General features: G+C 43.3%; 1 protein-coding gene across 2 annotated transcripts in view; it reads right to left on the bottom strand.

Annotated features, from left to right (window-relative positions):
* The window catches only part of LDLRAD3 (low density lipoprotein receptor class A domain containing 3), a 216048-nt gene extending 204079 nt beyond the window's left edge, over nucleotides 1–11969 (bottom strand). Inside the window, exon 1 of one of the 2 annotated variants that reach the window (XM_016123214.2) lies at nucleotides 11817–11969. In XM_016123214.2, coding sequence (XP_015978700.2) covers nucleotides 11817–11862 — 46 coding nt within the window. In that variant the 5' untranslated portion in view covers nucleotides 11863–11969. Of the gene's footprint in view, nucleotides 1–10499; nucleotides 11578–11816 lie in introns of those variants that run through there. The other variant, XM_016123215.2, reaches the window with a different exon arrangement.
* Nucleotides 11970–26839: the final 14870 nt, after the last annotated feature.

Below are 26839 nucleotides of genomic sequence, written 5' to 3'. Positions count from 1 at the left end.
TTAACTAAGAAAAAATGCTTAAGCTATATTCACAAGTGAAAAGAACAAGACATCGAGTTATAGTCCTAGTATGATCAAAACTATAAAAATATCTAAGAAAATAAACCAACACAGTAACAGTCTTTAGGTTGCAGAACTGTAACTTATGTTTTTCTAAATATCTGCCCAGATTGTTATAATAAACCTGAATAATTATTAAAATAAATAACATTTAGTGGGCGATTATAAAGTCTAAGTGGCTTACATGCACTATCTCATTCAAAATATTTCCACATGGTAAGGACCATCATTATTCCCATTTGCAGATGAAGACATAGTGGGTTGAAAAAAGTTTACGAAACCTGGGCAAGGTTAAGGTAGTGGGTGGGATCTGAACCCAAGCAGACTCCCTGGAAAGCCTGTATTCTTAGCCACCACATGAGGGCTTCTCAAACTTTAAGGTGTGCACAAATCACCTGAGGATCTTGTTAAAACACTGATTCAGGTGATGCTGATGCTGTTGCCCTGGAGACCTAAAGCTCTACATGATAATCTCTCTACAGTAATCCTAAAGGAGAAAATACACTATACTCGGCCAGGAAAATGTTTTCTAAGAATTTAAGTAATATCAATGCTGATTAATATATAAAACAGTGGATATCTTACTGGAGAGCACAGGTCTGTAGCATCCTTCTTTCTGTCTGCATAGTACTTTAGCATACTGATGTATAAGTCACTTTTTCTAGTAAGCATTTTCTTCTCAAGAGCTTTTGCAAAGCCTTCTTTCCTATCCAAGGCAGGCTCTAGACAAGTCTTGCAAATTCCCACCCGCAGACACACCCAGGGCAGCCACTGGTGTCAGGCTCACCAAGCCCAACTGGAAGCCTGATTGACCTTCTCATCTCATTAGCAGGGAGGATTTTATCCTCAAAGCTTCCATTAGCAAGCATTTCCACAACCCCGGGAGCAGGTGTGGGGAGGAAGGGCCCCCTGGAGGGTGTCCTGGGGAACCAGTCATTCTCACCTACCACTCCCAACTGCAGACACTTATCACCAAGTCACCAGCACGTTTTAGATCTGGCAATTCCCTATTCCCAAAGACTTTTTCTTCAAGACATTAAAAGTATGTACTCTCCAAATATTTTAACTTTACAAAATTTGGCAAGCACTAGCTAATCTTATACTCAAAGAACCTTCGACACGCTTTAATTATGTTCCTAATTCTTCATGTCTTTTCATGTGAGATTATCAGATATTCATGTGTTTAACGACCCTTCTGTTATTTGCAGTAATCCTGTTTATCTATCTTAATGCTTAATGCGATGAAATTATTTATTTGATACCTTAAAAGTAGCCCTTGCAAAATGGGTTTTATTCCCCTAACTTTTCATTTTATTTATATCCCTTGGTTTTTATTGTGACTCCTATAATGAGTAGATGGGTAATTTTTTTCAATAAGAGTGACATTTTGTTTTACCTCTGGTTTTATAATTGATATATAACCTTCCATTTCCCTCTGAGATTATATTTATTAACGCACTTCCTTGTCTGAATCATTTGTGTGGCTTCAACAGCAAATTTTAATTTCCTTTTAAATTAGACAAAAAGATAACTGTTAAGTTTTCCATTATTTAACGTTTTTAACACTGATACTTCATAAAGAGGCTGTTTTTGCTTTTTCCTCTTGGTAACTTCACTACTCATTAAGTAAGCTATACAAACCCCCTTCAGATGGAATTCAGATGGACAGCAGTTCCCATTAACCTGTCAGAAATCCTTTTTATATGCCACATGCTAGTCTCACCAGATATTGCCTAACTTACCACCTAATTTTATAATCCATTTCCCTCTCAAAGGCCTTTTTCTCTTTGCCTTTTTTAAGCCAAAGAGATCTCTGGTAAAGATCTCTGCAGGTCTTCGGAGGAAAATGAGACTGTTTTAAAATCTAGAGGAGAAACAATGTGTTGGCAGACGTGGCTTGGCCAGGTTAATTTCATTTCTCCCTCAATTCCTTCCTTTCTTCAAAGTCACAGTCACTTATCTTCAGTGATCAGCTCCATTCCTTCCAGGTAACTTACAGGAAATCCTATTGTATGATTGACACTATGCCAAGCACTGACTGAGGTGCTGGAATATAATAGCAAATAAGAAAGACATTGAAGAACATGACAGACCCCATCCTGCCTCATGGAACTTTAATTACACAAGAAAGAAAGAGTTCTTTTTTCCGTTCGGTATTGCTGCCAAGTCACATTTTATCAGTATTTTCAAAAGATCCTCAATTCTGGATAGCATTCTTTTCCCTGAATACATATTCTGATTTCTGAGTATCTCCAATTCCTCCGGTATGTTTATTATTCAAAAGCCGAACGTTCTTATTATATTTTCGACATCCATTAGCTTTTCTTCCATCATCATTACCCATCTACCTGGACAACATAAATGAACTTTTGGACGTGCTAAACCTTTATCATTCTACATCACTGCTGGCCTTCGTAGATTCTGCCAATGTTTACAGTTTCTCTATAACATTTATGAGGGCAGCTCTATTGTTTATTAACACAGAATACTCCTTCTGCAAGTCACTCTTTCCAACTTTCTCTCTCTTACAGGAGTTAGCATCAACTACTTCCATCCGGTCTTGCTTCTCTGGGCCCCCGCCAATTAGGCGTAGTTGCTCCTCTCATACTTCTTCATCAAACTTAGGCCTGTGCTTTTATAAAATCTGTTTTTGAAACCCCTTATTCAGTTCTGTTCTGGCTTCTCTTAGCATTAACAATTTTTTGTGGCTTCAAATTTTTTCTGATGAAATTTTCCTGAGGAAACACCCCAGGCTGCTAATCACTCTCCTCTCCTCCTCAAACTACCCCATTTTACTTTTATAATAAAAAACAAGTTAAATTTAGAACTTTCCAAACCAATTGACTTTTTTTTTAACTGACTGTGGCGCTACAAGTGTGACTAGGGCTCCTTTTTCAGCCATGTCCAATTAGTTTAATGACTCCCGGAGAACACTGCTCTGATTCAAGACTAGAGCCGACGAAAACGTTCCAGTAACACCCATCAAAGACAACGTACTTCTGATATCCCCAAAGCTAACCTCACTGGGCCTTGTAATAATGAAAAGGGGTTTTTAACACAGTAAAATTAAACACCCCTTATGCTTTCATTTCTCTCTGCCAACAGACACACAAACGCCCCACGTGGAACACCGGCACCTTGGGTTTGCAAGTCTTCTAAATCAAGTTATTCATAAATCCCATGTCTCCAGTTGCTGAGGGCCTGTTCCAGGATAACCTAAATGGCCGCCCTCCTTTGTGGCCTCTCTTCCAGGCCAGAGACAACCCTTGGCTCCACACTGTGCTATTTATCTGTCAAAAATCACAGTTGGATATGGGAATCAGCATATTCACCCAACTTATGGTCTCCTAATAGCACAGTGATGCACTAAAAGGAGAGGCTGGTTTCGGGGGAGAACATGGGAGGGAGGGAGGGAAGGAGGGACAGAAGGAGGGAGAGTCTGGAATCCTGGGGCTCATTCTGGTCTGCCTATGCTGTTAATACTTTACAGACCTGCAGCATTACTTTCTCACAAGGCATGACTTACTACCCACAAGAGTCCCTTGACTTCGGGTTAACAATATGGGGCAAATTATTTCTAGCTTCTTTCTAGAGCAGTACATGAACATTTACCTTCCACAGTAAGTTCGGAAAAAGTTCTCTCATATGTGAACCATGTAAGCTTAAGATCAAGATCAGAAAGAAAAAACTGAAATTTTTCTTTTTACATGAAGCATTATAATCAGCACTATTATTTTTGCCTTAATAACCTATCTCTAGGCTGTTTAAAGAGTGGGTCCTTCTGTTTGGCACCCAGCACTGTTTGAGGAAGTACTGACCCCCCCCCCCCACACACACACACAAATTGCTTTTGGTTGGCATTTCAGCAAAATATTCTCAACAAAGGGGGGGAAATTCTCCATCATTGGTATACTCAAATGCAAGTCTCACAGTGCTGAAGTAATTTGTTTAATGTTGTTATTGTTTCTTTAAATAAATCCAGCCTCTGTGAAGGCCAATTTAAATGCCTATAATGACAAATTCCCCATAGGGGGGAAAAGGCAGAACATCTGTTTCAATCTGCTAAAGACAGGCCACTTGAATAAAATCAATTTAGGATGACCCTCCCACACTCCAATGGCTCTCTAACCTATCATTCTATCCAACAGGATAAGCATGAAGTCAATACCAACATCACTACCCATTGATGGAATCCTCTAAACAGGCTAGAAGGAAGAAGGTACTTCCTTCTTCCAGCGAACATGGTACCTGAGTGTCTATTCTACAAAGAAGCAGGCAAGTCAGTGGTTAAAAGCCCAGTTTCAGTTATGCAGATCTACATGCCAATTCTGAAACCACCTCTTATTGTCTGGGAGCTGAAAAAAAAAAAAAAAACAACAACTCATTTAAACTTCTAGTTTCCTCATCTATAACATAGCAGAGCATATTATCTTATTGAATAAACTGCTATGAAAATGAAATAAGATTTATCAGCAGAGTAAGCATTAAATATATTAAAGTATATACATATACTGGAAGATGTCCTTAAAGCTGTTTTTAAAAGAATGACTAGATACACAAGAAGTGAAAGAAAGACATCCAAGAAGACACATGCCTTTGGTATTATCACATCTCTGAAATCAGGATATGTCCAATAGCCAACAGCATCTTATGACAGCACAGGGTAGGCAGAAACTGTGAATTTGTGGTCATGGACAGTGACTGGGTGAACTTGGTCACAGCCACTCATGGTTCATTACTTCCATCTAACTCTATCCCTTGTTGGTACTACAAAAGTTGTATTTACCTGCTATGTAGAATGTCTTTTTTTAAAAATCACTAAACTTTGGCATTAAAATGAAAAATTACTGTATACACAAGAAGGCAAAGAAACATCGTAAATCTGGTAATAGTATATATCTGTCATGGAAGAATGACTGCAATTCCATATTTTCTTGCAAAGCAAGAGCCAAGCAAGCACGTCAAAGGACTTAAGGGAGGAAGACACTCACAGAGGGCTGACATTATACTGCATTCTGCTTCTGAAACAGAGAACAGAGGGGCGTCATTCACGAACTGAGCGACAGATGGGAAGGTGAGTGAAAAATGCCAAAAACTTTGGAATACCCAAAACTGTTTATACTAAAGAGAAGCAGATGTGACCAATCCCTTGTTCAAAGCAGAACAAAATACTGTATTTAAGTAAAAAAGCAAGTCAAAAAACTACAAATATGAACAAGTATAAGCTCATTAAACTGCGAGTGTGCATGCATTGTGAGTATGTGTATAAAGCCATATTAGAGCTAAATTGATACATACTAGACAGTTACTGGTAATTTAGAAAGGGGGAGAGAAATGTAAATGGAGGATGAAAGAAGATTTTAATGCTTAACCGTCATTACTTCTGTTTTGTTTGAAATTTTTATAATTAGTACATATTCAATGTATTATTTTTTTAATGATTTTTCTGCAAGAAGATTACAACAAAATAATACATGTCCAGTCTTGGTGCCCTGCCAGACAGAGTAAATCTTCAATGAGTGGTAGCCAGACTGCACTCCTAGACATTACAAAAAAAGTAAGAAATATGATGTATACATTTCACATATGACCCCAGCCTCCAAGGAGTTTATGGTCTAGTAGGATTCGGGACTAAAAAAGAAGGAAGGAAAGATGATAGATAGATGGATGGATGGATGGATAGATAGATAGACAGACGGACGGACGGACGGACGGATGGATGGATGATAGATTAGAGAGAGAGGCTGGATAGGTGGGTGGATGGATGGATGGATGGACGGACGGACAGATGGATAGACCGGCCAACGAGACATAAGATAAAGAAGGTTGTTGCCCACAAGCCACAGAAGAAATATCTTGTTCAAATCTCAAAACCCAACAAAGAGTAGCTACAAGAGTCTTAGAGCGCCAGTATACCTACCTACCCCAACATTTTACCTGGAAAGCTAAAGATGCAAGCTAGGATGTAGGTCATCACCTCTGAAACCTGTTCCAGAATGACCCACCCATTAAATATCCCCAAAGACGGGAGTATCCACATTTGCCCACATCTGTACTCCCATTGAGGTCACAGATCCATCAGTGCATCTCACATTTAGGAATGCTTCCAAGATGCCACTTGCGGAAAAGTATCTCTGCCCTTCCCATTTAACGGAAGAAGTTAAACAACCCCATTTACAACACTGGATCATCTGATTCTTCAAGAGCCAAGAACAACTTACACCCTTACACCCTTAAACACAGCACAGTGTCTGGATGTGGCAGAGTTGGTACCATGCTAGTGAACAGCCAGATGAAGTTCTGAGAGGAATGTTCTAGTTACTCCAAATCAAAAGGGAAAATCTTCACATGCTTGGGAAGCTGGAGCTCTTCACTGGAGAAGGCTTTTAGAAAAAGGCACGATTGCAGGCACTTGTGTCTGCTCTAAGACATTGGGCACTTCTCCCCTGCAAGCCCAGCATCCACCTTCTCGGTGCCCCCTTTCTTCCTGCAAATTCAAGCACAAAACAAGACAGCAGCAGACAATGCACGTTGCTAATCTGAGGAGAGAAGAAAGTAAGGAAACTCAAGGAAGGCTGGACTCCGAACAAAGGGAAACAGCAGCTGAAAGGCACAGTCTCTTAAAGAATCCAAGTGTGATAAACATGCACGTGTTATAAAGCGACAGAGCATAACTTTTAAAAGACCCAGGGAGAAAAAAGCATACGATGAAAATTTCTCAAATACCAACTTACCCCTAGTATAGATGATTTTCCCCACCACCTGCAGAACTGACTCAAGTTGTAAAGCCCTTTGATGGGAAGGGAAACGGAATTCTGGGGAGGGAATGGGGAGCTGAAGGGAACAATAACTGCTCTGTAGAGTGGAGGAAGGGGGACTTCCAGGGCTAAGATTTCAGCGCAGGACTCCAAAGGCAAATGTTCAGGCAGCTTCTCCCTACCTCCCAGGGCCGCTGGACCTCCCAAGTTTAACATTCAGAAAACCAGGTGGCTTTTGGTGTCGGGTACCACCTGCCTTTCACCTGCTTTCTCAGCATGTCTCTTCAAAGAAAACCAAATAAATCTACAATCTAAAAACTCCAGAAGTTTTCACTATGACACCAGGAGAAGCAAGAGTCAGTGCTGAGGGCATTTCTAGCTAAGTTGTATCTTCACATTGAACTTGTGGGGCTGCAGAAACCTGATGTCTAAAAGACCCTTCCGAGGAGGGTGCAATCCTGACCCACTGCGTCCAGAAGACATTTTTAGGATAAGCAGTAATGATGCTCGAGATGTTAGGTGAGGGGACTTGCTTGCATTAGGCCAGGGGTTCTAAACTGGGGGTGATTTTGCCCTCCACATCTGGAGATATGGTTGTCGTGACTGCTAGGGGTGTGGGTGGAACATTGATACTGGCATCCAGAACCAGAGATGCTACTAAATATTCTACAATGGCAGGACAGAGTGCACCTCTCCTCCCGCCACACACGTGCGCACACACACACACACACACACACACACCCCAAAGAACGATCCAGACCAAAATGTCAACAGCACAGAGGTTGAGAAAAACCCTGTACCAGAGTAATCCCATCCCTGCAACCACCTCCAGAAACCCTAACAATCCTGCCTGAAATGAATAATATCCCTCGGACTGAGCAGTTTCCCTGCCACAAAAGTCCACTTACTCTGGTAAGCAATATTAAACATCAGGTAAAGGATGTGAGAAGCAAATGCTGCATCTTCAAAGCACCTGGCTGCTCTCCCAGGAAACATTTTCAAGGGCACTCCTCAGCGTGCAAGAGAGTAAATTCTTTTACAACAATTACAATGAAGGAAAGGCACTTACACACACACACACACACACACACACACACACATACACGCAGCCATCTTAAAAATCTCCCGGGTTGTCAGGTAAAGGCACTGGCAGAAAAAAGCTGCACAGTTAAGACGGCCCAAGCATTTCCAAAATATTGCAAAGAGAGAAAGAAAGGGGGAAAGAGAACACAAGAAAACTCCACAACCAAAAACAGATTTGTCCCTAGGGCTATCTCATAGCTAAAAACAGTTCCATCACTCTAAGTCACTCCCATGGCATATAGTATCTTTTACTTCTTAATTGTAAAATACAATAAACATATAAAAAAAATATAACTATAGAGCTTAATGAATGAAGACAAACCCCTGCATAACGACAACTCGAGTCAAGAAACCCAACAGTGGTGGCCTGTGGTCTCTCCTCACCATGTACACGACAAGCCCCAGTGCTATTTTGAAAAGTTTCACCTTTCCTCAAGAATTGAGATTTATTTTATGTATTTACCAAAAACACCAACTGCTGAGTGAGTTCAGAGCAGTGACCACAAAGTGAACAGATCTGGGGAGGAGAGCGTTTATGGAAACAATCTCATTTACTGTTAATTCACAAAAGCACGTGGGAGGAAAGGCATGGAAGCCCGTCCAGGATGCCTGGGAATAGTGGGAAAAACCCGGGTTAGGAGCCAAGAGAAACCTGAGTTAGAATCCAAGCCTCAGTCCTTCCTTTGGCACCCCGCATGGATGCCTTCTAACAAACCATAGAAGGACTTCCTGCCACAGCAACTCAGCAAGATCATGAGTTTAAAGTGGCGGTGCAGAGCAAAGCAACTCACGCAGAGATGTTCCACAGATAAGGGAGGGACTCCTTGGCCCGCTTCACCCATGCAAACAGGCAATGTTGCAAAGGCCATGTCTTTATAGGGTATTATTTGGTTATTAACTTTCCCAATCCCCAGATTCTCTAAACTGTTTTTACAAAGGTGGTGATGATAACAAGCACGCTTCCAAGTTACCCTGGTGACTTGGGCAAAAGGTATCTGAGCCTGTCTTGGAGGCGGAAATTCACCCTCCTGATCTCTTCTGTTCAGGTCTCTGTCCCTCCCCAACTAATCCCAAGGTAAATGGCCTAAGTGGCCTGTCAGGAAGAAAACACCTCACACGCCAGTGGGGAGCCTTTGTCACAGCTCTTTGAAGATAAAAAGCACAAGGTGTGTTTATTTGTACTTCGGTGTACAAAGTCTGATCTACCTGGCCTGGGCTGCATGAAGCTACTCAACTAGCAAAAATAATAATAATAATAAAATTACCCGCTAACACTATTAAGCAAATCTTTCCAGGAGAAAATGTCAGTACCCACACTCCGGGCAGTACACATTGGGGAGTATCAAGCCTTTTCACTGACAAAAAGAGAATTATCAGGGAGTCTGAGCAAAGGTCAGCCTGGGAGGAGGTAAGAAGATGGCCTCCCACAGGGCATGGCCACCATTAAACTTGTCCCACCATCAGTGCACTTAAACCCAACAAGGCCACCACATGAAGGAAAAACAATGTCAGATGGGCTGAGTCTTTCTCACAGGATACATTAAAAAATAATAGCCAAAGATCAATGCTTTGCTTCCCTAACACAAACAATAAAAACAAAGGAAGAAAAAAAAAAAAACATGAAGGTGTCTGAGAAGTTTCCTGAATAACAAAGGCCTCCAGATTGCTCTGGGAATGTCAGTGGCCTTCATGCCCTACAAAGAAAGTCTGGGGACTCAGACTGGGGATCAACTTTGACCCCAGGTTTCTTCAGACTATCAAAGGGAGACAGAAATCTCAGGTACTGGTTTATACAATCTCTCATTCCATCAGCTTCCCAGGAGAGGACTGAGGAGTACGAGGTGGGATAGAAAGGTAGGGTCTCTGGTCCTGCTATGAACTGCAAAGTGAACCACGCAGGCTTCTCTTTGAGCTGAGAGTCCAGGGCACCCAGCCAGCATCAGGAAAAATGACCAGCCCTGTTTCTCGTAAGACTTTGGGTCAAAGTAGCATGCATGCTAAAAGGAGATGCTTACTGCAACGCAAAACGTGCACACACCTCAACCTACCTAGAGGTTTCTAAACCAGCAATGGTAAAGGTAATTTGAAGCCACACAGGCTCAATGACCACAGATAATGGAAAACCACTACCTGGGACAGTTAGGCTATTCTGTGACCCCTAATCCCTCCCTCCCCACTATGACTATTTTATTTATTTTAGCTCTATTTTATATGCATACACATGTTAACCAACACTGACCAGAGAAGGACAAAATTAACTTAACAGCTATTTTTACAGAGAGGGGGACTCAATTGAAGCAACCAGGACCAATTGGGAGACACAAAAAATAGTTTCCACTGAGCCACCTCTCTGAGGATACACACAAGGGCCGCCGTCCAGACTGTCCCACTTGGGTGTTATCACGGGACACACCACGCTATGCATATTGAGAGTGTTAATCCAGGCAGGTCTTCGTGCCTGAGATGCCCTGGAAACCTGCCTGTTCTAACTGCTTCCAAAGGGTCATTAGAACCAACAGGTGTCTGCCAATGCCCCCTTGGAACTCTCTCCCTGGGGTGGCCCAGTATAATTCAGAAGAAACGGCACTCTCACCAGACCTGGTTAAAAATCCACAGAAGTATCTGACCCTCACTGGAAGCCACAGCAAATTCACAGACATCAAAAGGGAGTCTCTGAGGAGTGAGGATGATGTCACAGGTGGGGGGGGTGGGCAGTGCTGCCCAGTGGATTCTGAGGATGGCTAGGGACTTCAAGGAAGGAGGGAGATTTCTCTTTCAAAGTGCAGACCTGGGGAGGAGGATAGTTCAGAATGAAGTGAGCCTCAACTTCCCCAACAAACACACGACCAAAGACGCATTCGAGGCAAGTAGCTAGAAGCATTTTTTGAAAACTAGGCATAAATTAGACATGCGGATCGCACGAACGACAGGCAAGCAAGCTTCTGCCGAAGAAAGTTCACCGGGCCCTGTCACCCACTTTCTGAGCATCAGCTACCCAGAAATAAACATCAGGGGGCCAAGGGCCTGCGGAGCCAAAGAGGAGCAGCTGACAGCTGTGGCCGGCGGGCAGGGACAGAGGAGGAAGGGCTCCCGGGCTGGAATTTGGAGCGTGCCCACATCAGCAGAAAAGTTCCTGGGAACAGCACGCTGTCTGGGAGGGAAAGAGGCTTCTGCTCCTCAGGACCTCAGGATGCACGCGCTACCGCGATGCCCTAATTCAAACGGCTGTCAGATGAAGTCCGGGTCCTCTCCCAGGGCACCTCGCCAGTCAGGGCGCCCACTGAGGGGCGCGTGGGGGTGGCCATTTGACATATCAATGTTCTACTTCCAGAACCAGCGGGAAAGATGAATAATTCGCAGGTCTTGCCCTGCTTCATCTCTTTGCCCAAACTAAATACAGTCCAAGGAGGAGTAAAAGGAAGAGGCAATACCACCCGACCCGCGCGGTCCAGGTGGGAAAACTGAGGCCTGAGAGTGCACCCGAGGGACCTGGGAAGAGGCCCTGGGGAGGCTAAGGGCAGCACCGAGCACCCGGGCGTCTGGGAAGATGAGATCGGGGAAGAGTTCTCTCCTCTCCCCTCTCCTTCCTCCTTTCCCCGACACACACAGCACACAGACTCACTCGAGCTACGCCCAATCGGGGCAGCTGCCGGGCTCCCCAGAGCCCCGCAGCACACAAAGCCCCGCCCGCGCACACACAGCACAGCAGAAGCCGGCGCGCACGCCCACACAATAGGACCGCGCGCACCCCACCGCGGCCCCTCGCCGGGGTCCCCGCCAGCCCGGCGCGGGGTCCGCCCTCCGTGCACACCCGCACCCGGAGACGCAGCCTGGGCGCGGGCAAGGCGCGCGACTGCAGCCCGGCCGCCGGGCTCCGCGCTCCGCAGGAAGTTCGCCCGACGCCCCCCGACTCACCGGCGGCGCTGCTCAGCAGCAGGCACAGCGGCCCCAGCAGCCACATGGCGCGGCCGCCGCTCCCGCTGCCCGGCGCCGTCGCTGCCCCTGCGGCCTCGGCGCTGACCCCGCCCCTCGCCGCGCCGGCCCCGCCCCCGGCTGTCCCTCCGCCCTCCGCCCCGCCCGCCCGGCCCGGCCCGGCCCGGCGCGGCCCGGCCCCGCTCCGTGAAGTTTTGCAAGCGTCCCGGCTGCGCGCCGCGGCCCGCGCCCTGCACCCCGCGGCCCGCTTTGGAGAGGCCGCCGCGGGGCTGCGGAGGGGCTGGCCCTTTCGGCCGCTCGCCTCCTCGCCCCTCTGGCTGTGAGGATCTCCTAGCGGCCCGAGCTCTGTTCTCAGCCTTCTCTTTCTCCCCCTTCCTCCTCCATCCTCCGAGGATGCGGTGCTCACCCACTCCCCAGACTCAAACTTGAATTCTTTACTCAACTACAGTAAATTTACGACAGGAAGGTAAAGAAAAAGTTGGAAGGAAGGGCCAAATATGATGAGAAAACATGTATTTTATTTTTAGTGGAGAGACTGGAAAACGACCAATGCTTCTCAAACTTTAATACGCATCCGAAACACTTGAGGATCTTGTTAAAATGCCGACTCAGTAGGTGTGGGGTGAGGCCTGAGAGTCTGCTTTTCTAACAAACTTCTAGGTGAGACTGATGGTCAGTGAACCTGGCGAGGAGTAGGAAGGCTAACACCTTCAAGGTACACAACGTTGACCCTGTGAGTTATTTCATCTGGATCTTGTCTACCTAGACCAGAGGAACGTTCGGGCCCCGATTTGCAGAAAAGGAAAGTAATTATAAAGGCAGACGCCAAAAGCACAAAAGAACAGCTGCCCCAAAGCATTTGGCGCTCCGAGACCGCACTGGTGGAAAATTCCCAAAGGATTTAGATGGCGGAAGACTGCGATGGCCCTTTTCTGCTCCACTCTCCACTCCTCCCCACCCTCCTGCTCCGCAAGAAAGCTATAAAAAATAAATTGCCAAAACCTGGAAATAATTCAAATGCACATCAGATGGTGAACAGATAAACAAATTGTGCTATATCAGTTAACACAACTTGAATGAATCTCAAAAGCATGTTGAGAGAAAGAATCTGGCCCCAACAGGTAAATTGTGTATGATTTCCTTTATCAGATATGGAGAGAGGAGGGAATCGAAACTATTGGGACCAAAATCATATCAGTAGGTACCAGGGTCTGAGCCTAGGGGAGAAGGGTGAATGCAGAGGAGCACAAGGGAAGTTGAGGAGCAACGGGAATGTTCTGCATCTTGACGATGGTGATGGTTGCACAACTTTACACATTTGTCAAAATATATAGAATTGCATCCCTAACGGGTGAATTTTACTCTATATAAATTGTACCTGTTTGGAGGCAGCCAGAGGCTGTGGGTGCCCACACTACTTTCGAGGGAGGTTGTAGAGGAGATGCCCACGACCCATTTAAGCTGCACTGGAGACAACCTCAAAGATGCTGAGAGTCTGTGTCTTTACTATTTAATTGTCTGCTCTAGTCTGGAAACATGAAAGCTAAAGTGGATCACATCAAAAGTTAAAAATACCAATGACTGTTCAAGGTAATGGAAAAATGTGATGTGATGTAGGCAAGTTTAGCAAGCTCCATATTACAAAGTAGTTTGGCAAGTGTAAAAAATATAAATAAATTCTCCCAAAGATTTAGCATTCAGAGTTTTTATCCTGGGATCCACGAACACCAGGGAGACCATTCCATGAGCTTTGGGAAGTTTTAAAGCCCCTAAAATTATATGCAAAATTTCAGGTGTATGTGGTTATGTGCATTTTTCCAGGAAACAAGTTGGAGGAAGGCCCCTGACATTTAATAATGACACCCTAGAAGTCAAGTAATTTCTCCTACAGCTGTTCATCTGCCTTCAAATATTAGGATCATGGAAGACCATGACCTTAATCCAGTGCTGTTGTTCTTGTTCCCTTAGGTTCCTTTGGGCACATGAACTTCAACTCTGGGAAAGATGTGGTTGGTGTACCTGGTTTACTCTCCACCTCTCTCTCTCCCTCTGGCTCTCTCTCTCTGTGTCTATCTGTCTGTCTGTCTCTCTCTCTCTCTCTTTTTCTCTCTCTGTCTCTCTCTCTCTCTGTCTCTCTCTCTCTCTCTCTCTCTCTCACACACACACACACACACACACACACTTCTAAATACATTAATGCCATTAAAATCATTTGGACAAATGCAAAAGCCCTCTTTAAGTTCAATTGTTGTTTTTGTGCACTGACTCATTCCCAACCTCCTCACTGCATAAGCCAGGCAGGAGGTGAAACCATTCATTATACTTTATTATTCCCCTACTTTCCAGTTCTTTAGAAGTCTATCAAAAACACAGGCCTCTCAATTTCCAGAAAACATAATAGATTCCAATGCTAATCACTGAGGTCTCAGGGAGTCCGTCTCAAGCCCTTTTCATGGGTGGTTGAATAAAAATCAAAACCAGAGTGCTTTACATCTCTTATTCACCAAAAGTGAGAGACTCTGGCCCTGGATGCGTGTTCTGACATGGCTTCATTGCTGAAGGAGAGAACAAAGAATTTTGTCTCTCTGTGGACTTTGGTATAATGTTTTGTAGTGCCCATACATTTTCTCACTTACTCCTCCCAACAGCTCCAGTAACACCATAGGTAAAAATAGCACGAAGCTGGACTTGAGCTCAGGTTTGTCTGAGTTTTCCTCCAGTGTTCTTTTAACTTGCCATATACTAAGTCTGTGACCTTGGGCAAGTTATCAGCCTCTCTAAGCCTTCATTTCCTTTAGCTGTAAAATGGGGATATTAAGAACACCTGGATCTTTACGTTGCTGTCAGGATTAAATGATATAATGTATGTAGAGTCTTCTGCACAGTACTTATACATGGTAATTGCTCAAGTAAAGGTAACTGCGGCTGGGGTCCTGGTTGTGGCTCATATTACAAGGCCACTGCTGTGGTGACCAGTCTCCAAGATGGCTCTCAAAGACCCTTGCCTTCTGCATCCATGCTTTTGTGTAGTCCCTTCCCACACTGAATGGAGCCAACCTGTGTGACCAATGGACATTGTGGATGTGGCATCGGGTAACCTCCAAGGCTAGGTCACAAAAAGAATAGCAGTTTCTTTCTCGTTCGTAGATCTCTTGCTCTGAGGAATACCAGCCACTCAGGCAGCCCTGTGGATAGGCCTGCATGGGGAGGAACTGAGCTTCCTGCACACTTGGCAGCCGTTGGAATGAACCATCTTGAAAATGGAGCCTCTGGCCCCAGCCTCTGACTATAACCTTGGTGAGAAACCCTGAGCTAGAACCACCCAGCCGCTCCCAAATTCCTGATCCACAGAAACCATCAGAGATAATAAATGTTTATTGTTGTTATAAGCCACTAATTTTCAGAGTAATTCACTATGCAGCAAGCTCGCTCTCTCTCTGTCTGTCCCTCTTCCACTTGCCAGCTGTCATGTGGTGAAAGGCTCAAATGGCAAGGTATTATAAAGTCCTCCAGTCAGTGGCCAGTGAGGAATTAAGGCCCTCAGTCCCACAGCCCACAAAGAACTGAATCCTGCCCACGACCGCACAGTGAACTTGGAAGCAGATCTTCCCTGGGTCAAGCCTTCAGAAGAGACCATTGTCCTGGCTAGCAGCTTCACCGCAGCCTCATGAGAGACCTTGAGGCAGTGTCATCCTGCTAAGCTGTGCCCAGAATCCTGACCCAGAAAAACAGAAAGAGCATATGTATGTTTGTTGTATTAAGCCACTGCATTTTGAAATATGTTGTTGCACATGATGGATAACTAATACAAAAGTCTTTCCGCAAACACTGAGACTGAACACTTAACATCATTGAATCTCACTTGCCCGTTAGCCTGGGGAAGGCAGTGTGAGAGAATTATCATTAATCAAGTATCTGCTTCAGACATTGTACATTTATGATGATATTTAACTTCATGACCATCTCTGAATTAGTTATTATAATCTCCTTTGCATGAATGGGGAATCTAAGGCCCAGAGATTTTAAGGAGTGGACCAAAATTACCCAAGAAATAACTGAGATTTGAAGCCGGATCCTTTTGATTCCAAAGGATTCACACATCACTATACTAAACCTTCCTGCCTTTGCTAGCAAAACCACTCCCAATTCATAAAATCCAGAATATATGTGCAGCTTGAAAGATAATGTGTTTACTGGGTTTGAGGCTAGAAAGGTAAAGATGCTCAGTGCATCAAATAAAACTTGATTTATTGTGTAATACAATTCAACTCTCAGAAAACTTTTCTGGATGCATCTAATTATTGCAGTCCTACCCCCAAAATATGCTGAGCATGAGAGTTCTCCCAGCTAGAAATTAAAGTCATCCCAGAGCTGCCAAATGTACATATATATATTTTTTAAATTGCCAGAGTAATCTACGGGAAAATACTGCTGGGAACCAACAGAGTTCTTGTAACTCATGTTTAATATAGTCACTAACTTGCGGACGAGGGAGCTACTGACATTTATTAATGAAAATTTTGCACCATCTGAAAGGATAAAAATTTTACCTCTCATTAAAAAAAAAATGCAATGCAGCTTGTTACTTGTTTTTAAATGCCTCAATTTTACTACCTCTTGAATGAAGTTGTCTACACCCTTAAAAGGGCGATTATTCACTTGCGACCAGTCTTGGAACCAAGAAACAATTATATGAAAAAGAATTTAATGTGCAATTTATCAACAGCCATTTTGCCAGTTTTCCTCGCAGGCACTTTTTTTCCTTACTCATTTGGAACAAGGGGGAAAAGTGGATTCCGTTAAGTGTATAAACCAACTCTTGGTCTATCAGTTTGAGGGGGAAAACTGACCTTGAACTTTATAGATCCACTGTGCGCAATATGGCAGTCACTAGCTACATGTGGCTACAGGTAGCTACATCGAGAACCTGAACGCTGCTATTCTGAATTGTGATATGCTCTAAGCAGAAAACACAGATGGAATTTCAAAGACAATACAAAAAAGAATGTAAAGGTCTCAATAATTTTTACATTGATCAAGTTGAAATATTAGATATATAGGATTACGTAAAATAATCTTAAAATTAACTTCACAGGTTTCTTTCTACTTTGTTAATGTGGCTCCTGGAAAATTTGAAATTTCACATGTAGTTTGCATTTGGCGCTCACAATATATTTCCTTCAAGCAGCATTGGTATAGATGACACTTTATTTGGTAAATGAGCACATGACCCATCCGTGTTCCTTGCATCATAGTTGAACATAAGTCCACTTGAACACCACTCACATCAGAAGCACATTTTTCCTCTCGATTCTGCCATCTGACTAATTCTGTCTCCGAAGCCACTTAACCTTATATTCTAGGCATCAAAGTCGATTAATATAAAAGTGATTTTAATGTCTTCATTTCACTATTACAAATGTACCACACGGTCAAGAAGAAGGGATGGAGGAAAATGAATAGAGAAAAAGTAACCATCTTTTTAAACGACATGAACATTTGGCACTTGAATTTTGAGATAAACCCAAAATTGAATAAGATCTCCATTTTCAGTAAGGAAATTTATACAGTAATTAACTAACAAGCCAAAAGTCACAGGACATATTCATTCAGTAACAATGCGAGAAAATGATTCTAGCACACCCTGGTCTGATTACCTTCCCTAAGTAACCGACTCTTGTTCATAGACAAACAGGTAAGTAGCAGACTTTAATGAGAGCACTCAGAAAAAACATCTGGAAGGTAAACAGATTTACATTTTTGATCTGACATTATTGGAACATTTTCCCTGCACTGTGAAAACTCCACTTTAATAATTTAAGTTGTTTTTCTCAGTGTGCCTCAGCCTACTTCTTTTAAACACCATTTCATTTCAAGCTTGATTCTTTGGGTTTGATTGATTTTAATGTTTAAAACCTTAATTTCTGTGCGGTTTGATTGCCTAATCTGGGGCTAGTGCTGTGTGGGTTTGTAGTTCAGCTTGCAGGAGGGAAGGCAGAGAGGATGGTTTGTTTGTTTGTTTGTTTGTTTGTTTGTTTACTGAGTTTTCAGTAAATTCCCACACCCGGTGTGGAAGAGAGAAACAAAAAGGACAGAGAAGGGAAATTATTTTATAGCTTCCATGACCCTTAAACATATACGTAATGCGAACACAGAATTATAGGTATTGTTTCAGTTAGGCACTGATCACAGCTCCTTACAAATAGCTGGCACCCTCTACCTTGTCCTTTGACCCAGACATCTGGGTATGGGCCTGGACTCCTCACTTCCTTCACTCCCCAACGTGATCAGTCACCACTATGTGTAGATTCTACCTACTGAATATCTCTTAAATCCAATTGCCTTTTCCCCTCCTTTCCTGTCCCTCCCTTAGTTGAGATCTCCATGTACCTGTGCTTGGGTTCTTTCAGCCTTCTAACTGGCCTCGCAGGTCTCGTCTTGCTCCCGCTCAATCTGCTGCAAATATCCATGTCTTCCCATTGCCCACAGGACAAGTTCAGACTTAGCCAAGTCTATCCTTTATGAGCTGCTGCTGAGGCTGACTATCATGGCTGTCTGGGCTGGAGAGAGGGCTGAAGGGTGAGACCAGAGGAGCAGACAGGAGATTTGAGGGCATGCAAAGGAATTTATTCATTATCCTATGAGCAATAAGAAGTCACTATGGTTGGTTTTAAGCAGAAACATGTGTGAACAGATTTGCATAGTGGTTAAAAGCAAGGATTCTGGAATCGAACTTAAATTTCAAAGTCTGACCCTGCCACTTAGCTGTGTGTCCTTGGGCAAGTTACTTAACCTTTCTGAACTGGTTTCTTCTACTATAAAATGGAGGTTAAGACCCCTACAAGATTAGCACAATTATGATATCTAGATGAGGTAATGCTCAGCATGCTACCTAGCAAACAGTAAGCACCCTGCTAGTTATAACTAATGTTACTATTAACTCCTGATCTTCCTAGCCCTCTGAGCCCTCAAGATTGAGTTAAGATTCCCTTGTGCTCTTGTAACACCAGAGCATTTATCCCTGTCTGTAGGATTTATGAGTCTGTATCTTAATTGCCGATTAATGCATTATTTCTCCCATCAAACCATAGCTCCCTAAGGCTGGGAACAATGGCTGACATGTGGCAAGAGTTCCTTCAATATTTACAAACGAATGAATATGTTAGATTGTTTGGTCCCTTGATTCACATGATCTCTTTTATCCTATCATTATCCTCACTATATAGCTGAGGAAACAAAGGCTCAGAGAAGTCAAGATTTAAGCCCAAAGTCCTACAGCCAATAAGCATCACAGCTGTAATTTGTATCTCACCATGGCCTGGAAGGAGGAGAAGCTGAGAGCAGAAACATCTTCTGAAAAACAACCTTCCCAGAGTAGGGTGGATGTTTTCACAAAGCTTCCTGAAATGACGAACTGAAGGAATAAACCATTTCAGCTGGAAAAGTAATAGATAGGCAGAAATCAACTCCAATCCTACTAAAAATAATAATTCCAGGAAACAGAACTACGTACACAAAAGGGAATCGTATACTCTGGGATACACATAATAAAGTCACCTTGGCAAAGCTTGTGCCCTTGTGGCCAAGCCAGGAAAGGATTGAATTTAAAGAGAATTGGAAGGAGGACATTTGCCCATGAAAGAGGTGTGCCAACTCACCCTGCAATGTTCAGCTCCCTGCACATAGCCATGAGCCTGATCACAGCGAAACTCCAGAGTCATTAGAATGAAAATTTCCAGGGTGGAAAAGATCAGGCCACGGTAATGCTAGAAGCTGTCCACCTAGGCCAATTGGCTCAAATCTCACAGCACAGTGCCAGTGAAGCCACAGTTGAGGTTGATAGTGGTAGGGGCCAGTTGGCTTTGACCTGAGGGGGAAAAAGGTCTATGGTCACTGCCTGGAATCTGCATCCTGCTCAGTTGTCTTGCCCATGCAAGTATTTGAGATCAAAAAGGGATTGGGGAAAAGAGTTTGGAGGACATAACACCAATTTTGACAACCAGGGCTAATATCCAGGCAGCATACACCAATACAGACTGCCAATTGTCGAAATAATAAAACCCTCCTGGACCAGTTGGTAAATAGCACTAAGCCTCTTGAGTGCCTCCAACATCACCCCAGATGCCCAGCTCTTCCCCTGGGGCCTCTGGGCCTCCCAGTGATCCAAAGTCCACTTAGGGGTGAAAAAAAGAGGGAAAAAAAAAAGTTCGTCAAAGCAGGGGGCTAAGTTCCAACTGGTTGATGCTCAATTTATGAATATCGTTTCTGATTATAACTACAAGAAAATAGGAAATAACTATCATTTATTCATTTATTTAACAATTCTTTATTGAGTACCTTCCATGGTGATAGCAGATCAATAGTGTGGTTTTCATGCGTGAAGAGGAAGGACCTCCCTGATCTATGGACTAGTATGTACAAGTCTAGTTCAGACACAGCAGTACAGACAAATCAATCAAATCCCCAAGGTGGGAGGATTGGGGCAGTAGGTTTTGGAGGTCTCAGTGCCCTTTCCTCCATCCATCTATTCATTCATTAATCAAATATTTATTAAGTGCCTATTATATGCAGAGGCCTAGCTGGGTGCAAGAAGAGAAGAGGAAGATGAATCACTCAGACTCTGTCCTCTTCTAGTCTAGAGGAAGGGCCAGGAGCAAGTCCATATGACAAAACGAGAGTGAGAAATGGCCAGGCAGGAAGAGAAGCACAGAAAGCATGAACTACCAGTACAGGGGGACAGTCTGATATTATGGGATTTGCCAAATGTGTAACTAAATGAGACAGTGTGAATTAGTCTGTCTACTTCTCAATTTAAATAAAGTAGCAACTGAGAAAAACAAAAAAATCTCAGCACGCACCTTAAATTTTGGTTCCAAAATTGGTCTTCCTAGGAATACATAGAAAAGTCCTTCCATAAAAATAATAATAGCAAATATTGACTGAGAGTCTTGATAGTGAGGATGCCCTTGAACAGAACTTGAGATGAAGACTTGGGTGCAAGTAGTTTATTGGGAAATGATTCCGGGAAGCTGAAATGAGGGAGTGGAGATAGTGGGAGAACGGCAGGAGAAAAGTCAATAAAAGGTGCATTTGTTGAGCTGATTAATGCTGTGGCCAACTGAGGCTAATCCTGATGTGGACTCTCTGGGATGCACATAGACCACTGAATCAGGGAATGAGATGTTCGTCCATTCTATCTCCCATTGGTTGCACATTAAATCTTTGTACTCCCCGGTTGCCCCCCACTCTGGAAAAGACCCTGAGGCACAATAGCTGAGAGACTCAGGAGATGATGGAGCTGGGACCCAGCCAAGGAGTGGGGAACCTGCCCACTGTAGCCATGGCTCGAACCCCACATGGACCAAGTAAGGAGGCCTCCATTAAATTCCACAGGTAGGTCCTATCATTTACCTCATTTTCAGAAGAAAAAAACTTATTAAAGGTCATAGAGCTAGGAGATGGCTGAAGATTCAAGCCTGTGTTATCCGATTCCTGAGTCTAAGCTTTTAAACATGTGAAAATATTGCCTATACTGGAACTTCAGAAAAGCAAAAAAAAAAAAAAAAAAAAGAGCAGTTATTCAAGCTGAGATGGGAGTGAAAGAGAAACAATATTAGAGATAATTTTATATACACACTCCCCTCTTTTTATGGAAATAAAGAAAGAAAGTCAATCTGGCCATAGATTTAAAAAAAACTGAAAAAGGTCTTCTAATGACCTGAGGAGACAGAATTACAGATGATTCCTTACCCACAAACACTCAAATCTTTAAAAGCACATATGTTGCCCATTATTCCAATGAAAGCCCCACAGATATTGAGGCCACTGATGCCCCACACCACAGCTCCAGGAAGGCTGAGGACCAAACAGTTCGTGTAGTTATTTATTTAGTCTATGATTCTTCTTGGCTTGGCTTTTTTTTTCAGAGGTTGGGAACATTGCTTTCTCTGAAGCAAAACAAAAATGGTGTGAATAAACTTAAAGACAGATAACATTTGGAGAGAGAAACAGAGCTGATACATTCATGTTCAGCTGGTCTACCTACAGTCAGAGTGAGTGAGAATTAAAACTTGGGATGGATTTGTTAACAAGCTCCTTGTACTACTGGGAAGGTGGGGTAATGTTATGTATGTGATATGCCAGCCGTCTGCAGAGCTAAGCAAACTCGGCAACCAGAGATTAGTCTCCTGTCAGGTTCCAGGTAATGGTCTCCAGGGAAGCGAGGGGAAACTTTTTTCGCAGATGATAAAGAACACTAAAATGGCGTGGGCTCTCTCATTGTGGCTTTTTTTGGCTCTGTCTCGTCAGTGTCATGCTCTGTGTTCACCATCAGTTTGATTCACAGGAAGGCTCTGTAAGTGAATTTGGAGCTTCTGCGTCATGACCGAGGCCCAGTTGGCCGCCTTCAGTCTCCACGCCTGGGCCCTCCTGTCCAAGCTTTCTCAGACTTGACCTCTGTCCTACTTTAAATGAGTTGGCAATGGGACATCTGACCCATTTCCTGTCGAAACTGTATCTCTGCATGGTAAATCACAATTAGGGAACCACTAGCCATACTTTTTCTAGTGGAAGAACAATAAATAGGATCATCAGGAAATGCTTGAAAGGCCTAACAGACCCAAAGAGAAAGAACTGTGTAGAGTCATGACAGTAGAAGAGAGAGTAATTATTTTCCTTATTGTGACACTATTGAAGCCATCACACCATAAGGTCAATCCCAAGGGGAAGTACCATTTGATAAAACCCAGGCCAGACAGACAAAAAGTAATTTACAAGTGCTTAACTAGAGGCTAGGTACACGTGCCTGGTGTACCTAGTGATAATTTTCCTTTTCTCCCAGTTTTCTTGCACCACACACTGTCTAGCAACCTATTCCCGAAAATTTCCAGAAACAACCATTATGATCATTCGTTGAGCACATATTCACTCCCTCCCCCCTTCCATTATGGGAAGAAGAGACTTCTCACCCCACTGATGCTGGGTTGGAACACGTGACTTGCTTCGGCCAGTGGCATATCAGCAGATGCAACGGGAGCAGAGGCCTTACGTGTGCTTGTGGGTTGACTTTGTTTGTGCCAATGATCTACCATGAGCACACCACCTGGGGATCGTCTGCTCATTCAATGTGGGCCCCTGACCAAGCACACATGGGACAGACCTGAACTCATCATTCGCAACCTGGAGCCAAGCTCAATCTGCCCCCAATCTGAAGCAAAACCACTCAGCTGAGCCTAGCCGGGATCAGCCTACTGATAGCCAACAGCAGACCCATGTGCAAGAGAATTAAGTGATTGTCGTTAGACACTGGATTTTGAGTGGTCTGTCCCTGGACAATGTGTCTCTTTGTCCTTTTCCTCTCTCATTCTCCTAATTTGAATTCACAAAAGCCAAAAAGAATGGAAGCCCCCTCTTCAGAAGAGAAGAAGGGGAGAAAAATATAATGTAGTACATGCAATCAGAACCTTCTTTAAGACCCGGAGAAAAAAAGGCCGGGATTTCTTATATGTTGACCACTTTTGTATTATCACACCCATAATGATAGCTGTCATTTATTTGTTCTGTGACAAGCACAGTATTACACACTTGATAAATTTGAACATATTTAATCTACTCACTATCCCATGAAGTCAGAATAAATATTACCATTTGACAGAAAGAAAACTGAGGCTTAGAGATGTTACAGATCTTGTTAGAAGTGCCAGAGCTGGGATGACAACTCAAGTTCAGACAAATCCCAATAATGATTGAGCAACCCAAGCAGTGAACCAGTTCTTAAAATAAAATACCGTTCTTTAATGTAACAAATTGGCAAAGATTAGAAACATTCTAATACTGAACTGAACATTTGCAAAAGTATGAAAGCGGCATCTCATAAAACACAGGTGAGAATGCAAATTGGTGCCAACTTTCGGGAAAGCAACCTGGCAATATTTATCGAGAACCTGAACATCTGAACACCCTTTGAACCAGTAATCTCACTTCTCTAATTATATCTAAGCAACTAATCACAGATGCTGTGGAGATTCAGGTATTTCAGGTATAAGGTTGTTAAGATGTTGCTTACCACAGTGAAAAACTGGAATCAACTAAAATGTCATATAGTTAAATAAGTGATATTGCTATAGTCTAGAGCAATAAGCGGCCATTAAAACTCATATTTCAGTGATATGGGGAAAAGTCCATGCTATGGTCTGAATTTTTATGTTCACCACCCCCATTCATATCTTAAAATCCCAAGGTCATAGTATTAGAAAGTGAGGTCTTAGGAGATGACTAGGTCACGAGGGTGGAGCCCTCATGATGGGATTAGCGCCCTCAGTGAAATAGACCTGAGCGAGCTTCCTCGCCCCTTGCATCACATCAGGACACAAAAAAATGCCATCTATGAATCAAGAACTGAGTCCTTACCAGACACCAAATCTTCAGGCAAATTGATCTTGTACTTCCCAGCTTCCAGAACTGTGAGAAGTAAATTTCTGTTGTTCATAAGCTACCCAGTCTCAGGTATTTAGTTATAGCCACCTGCATCAACTAAAGCAGTTTGCAATATACTCTAAATGGGGAAAAAATGGTAGGAAATAAAACTGAATATATATAATGACTCCAGTTTGGAGAAGGTGGGTGTGTGTGTGTGTGTGCGCGCGCGCGCGCGCGCGCATGTGTGTCATACAATAGAGAGTAATAATGCACTACATCTACATGATGATTATTTTTTGTGGGATTTTTTTGTATTTTCCAAACATTTTTTGTATTTCTCAAATGTTATAGAATAAGTAACTATTACCTTTGTATCTAGGGAAACATACTTAAAATGGTTTTCTAAAAAACACTGACTCTTCTCCCTGTAGAAAGTATGGACTATGAGGACAAGTCTATGTGTTTCATTCACTGATTATGCTCAGAATAGTGTCTGGCTCCTAATCTGCACTCAGTAAAGGTTTTTTGAGTGCCTGAATGTGAGACCCTGCCGCATATGCAAATCCAGTGTGTATGCAGAGGTTATCTGTGGCTTCCTAAACAGCCACCTTCGAAACCACCACCATTTTAATAGGCTCATGCGTTCTGTGGAGCAGGGCTTCGGTCAGGACACAGTGGATGGTTTATCTCTTTCTATAGTGTCTGGGGCCTTCGCTAGGAAGACGGGAATAGCTGGAGGTGACTTGAAATGTTAAGAGCAGGAACTGTCAGGAGGCTTCTTCCCTCACGTGTCTCACACCTGGTGTGGGATGTTTCAGAGGCTGCATTCAGCTGGAACTGTCCTGTGAAGCATCTACACACACTCCGTGTTAGGGTTTGGGACAAAGTACAAAAAGTATATATTGAAATCCTAAAGCCATAGATAAGGAGAAGATCTCCCATCTAATGCATTCAATATCTACTTATTTATATACTGCCTGTGTCCATTGAGAACAGAGAAGGCAGATTTCATGCCATCTCGTAATTCAGAAATGAAAGCAGACACTAAGACAAGGATGGGATATAAAATAGAAGCAGAGAGTAGCTCCAGAAAATCTTACCACAGGAACCTTGCTGCCGACTTTGCCCAAGTGCTAAGCAATCTAGCAGACTGTGCAAAAGGGCCTTGTGGTGGTTATACAATTCAGGCTCTACGCCACCCAGGCATGCTAGTCCCAAGGTACACTCCCAAGGGAGGGGCTGTGAGGTAAGCTGCTGGCAAGTGTGACTTGAGTAACGTGCTGGGTTTCATGCCCAGGACTTGTGCCATGCTGGCTGAGTCACTCCAGAGGTCCAAGGCATGGCAGCCAGTCCCCGGGGAGGGTGGGGTGCGGGTGGGTGAGGGGTGGGAGGGAAATGAAGAGAAGCATCCAGGTTTGGTGTCCATCACCATCACTCAGATTCAGAAAAGAGAATTTCTAAAAACTTCTCTCTGGCTCGCACTTTTCAGGCTGCTTAATTTTTTATTGTAGAGCATGGACCATGAAACAGAGCAGTTTCCTGTTTCTCGACCACAAACCCCCACTACTGAGAATTTTGGGTCTAAACTGCTGGAGAGGAACATTTAAATTCTATAAATTAGCTTCACTAAAGATGCTTAAGCATTTATGAAAACATTCCCATTTTATACGCAGCTTTATAAAATCTTAAAGAAACAAAAAAAATCCCCAACTGTCATGTGAAGCTAAGTTGGCAGAGAGAGCGATCTGTTCAGTGCAAATATGCCAACAGCTTTACAAATGAGGAATATGGAATCAGGATTAAGAGCCTGCAGATCATTTATCAGTGACAAAACAAAGATCCTTAGCCTCTGTTCCAGTCCGTGGAGACTCTCACAGGCTAAATCCTGCACCTCAGAAAGGTTATACGGTGTTAACTCATTTATACCCACATTGATACTGGTGGCAGAGAATCCCAATGTGCCCCACCTCCGGGGCCCAAGACAGGTAAAGCAAATAGTTTGGTTTCAGGAGAGACTTGGATTTAAATTCTGGTTTAGCTACTAACCAGATGGTGACCTTGGACAGTGGACTTAACTAGTCAGGTGCTCAGTTTTCCCTTCTGAAAACTGGGGACAATAACAACATGAAGATACTCAGGAAGGGATAATTCCCTTGACATTTTCATCTCTGGACAAACAGAATAAGCCTAACAAAAGAAGGGGTTCCATCATATCTACATTTATGTAGATGTGTTTGAACAAACATCTCCCACCATCACAAAAAAACAGAGTGTGCCAAAGAAAAAAAGTGAGAAACTCAAGTTCATTGACCCCTTTACCTCCTTCCCCATATTTTTCTAACTATACTTAGGCCTTCTATGGCTCTAGGGAAAAGAGGTCACAGCCAAAAGCAAAGAGAGACTGAAAAAATTAATTTTGGCTTGTGATTCTGAGGGTGTTGGTTTAAAAATAATTTTGACTCTTGACTTTATAGAAATTTCTCAAGTGCTTATTTAAAAATCTGTGACCTCTTCCTCCCCCAGCCCCCTGACCTCTAAACAAACATACAGTCCTCATGACTCTTAGTCTCAGGCAGCAGGCCCAGGGG

Source organism: Rousettus aegyptiacus, unplaced genomic scaffold, assembly GCF_014176215.1.
Source record: "Rousettus aegyptiacus isolate mRouAeg1 unplaced genomic scaffold, mRouAeg1.p scaffold_m13_p_5, whole genome shotgun sequence".
NCBI lineage: Eukaryota > Metazoa > Chordata > Mammalia > Chiroptera > Pteropodidae > Rousettus > Rousettus aegyptiacus.
The sequence above is the reverse complement of the archived record's forward strand: the minus strand, read 5'-3'. Positions and strand labels throughout refer to the sequence as shown.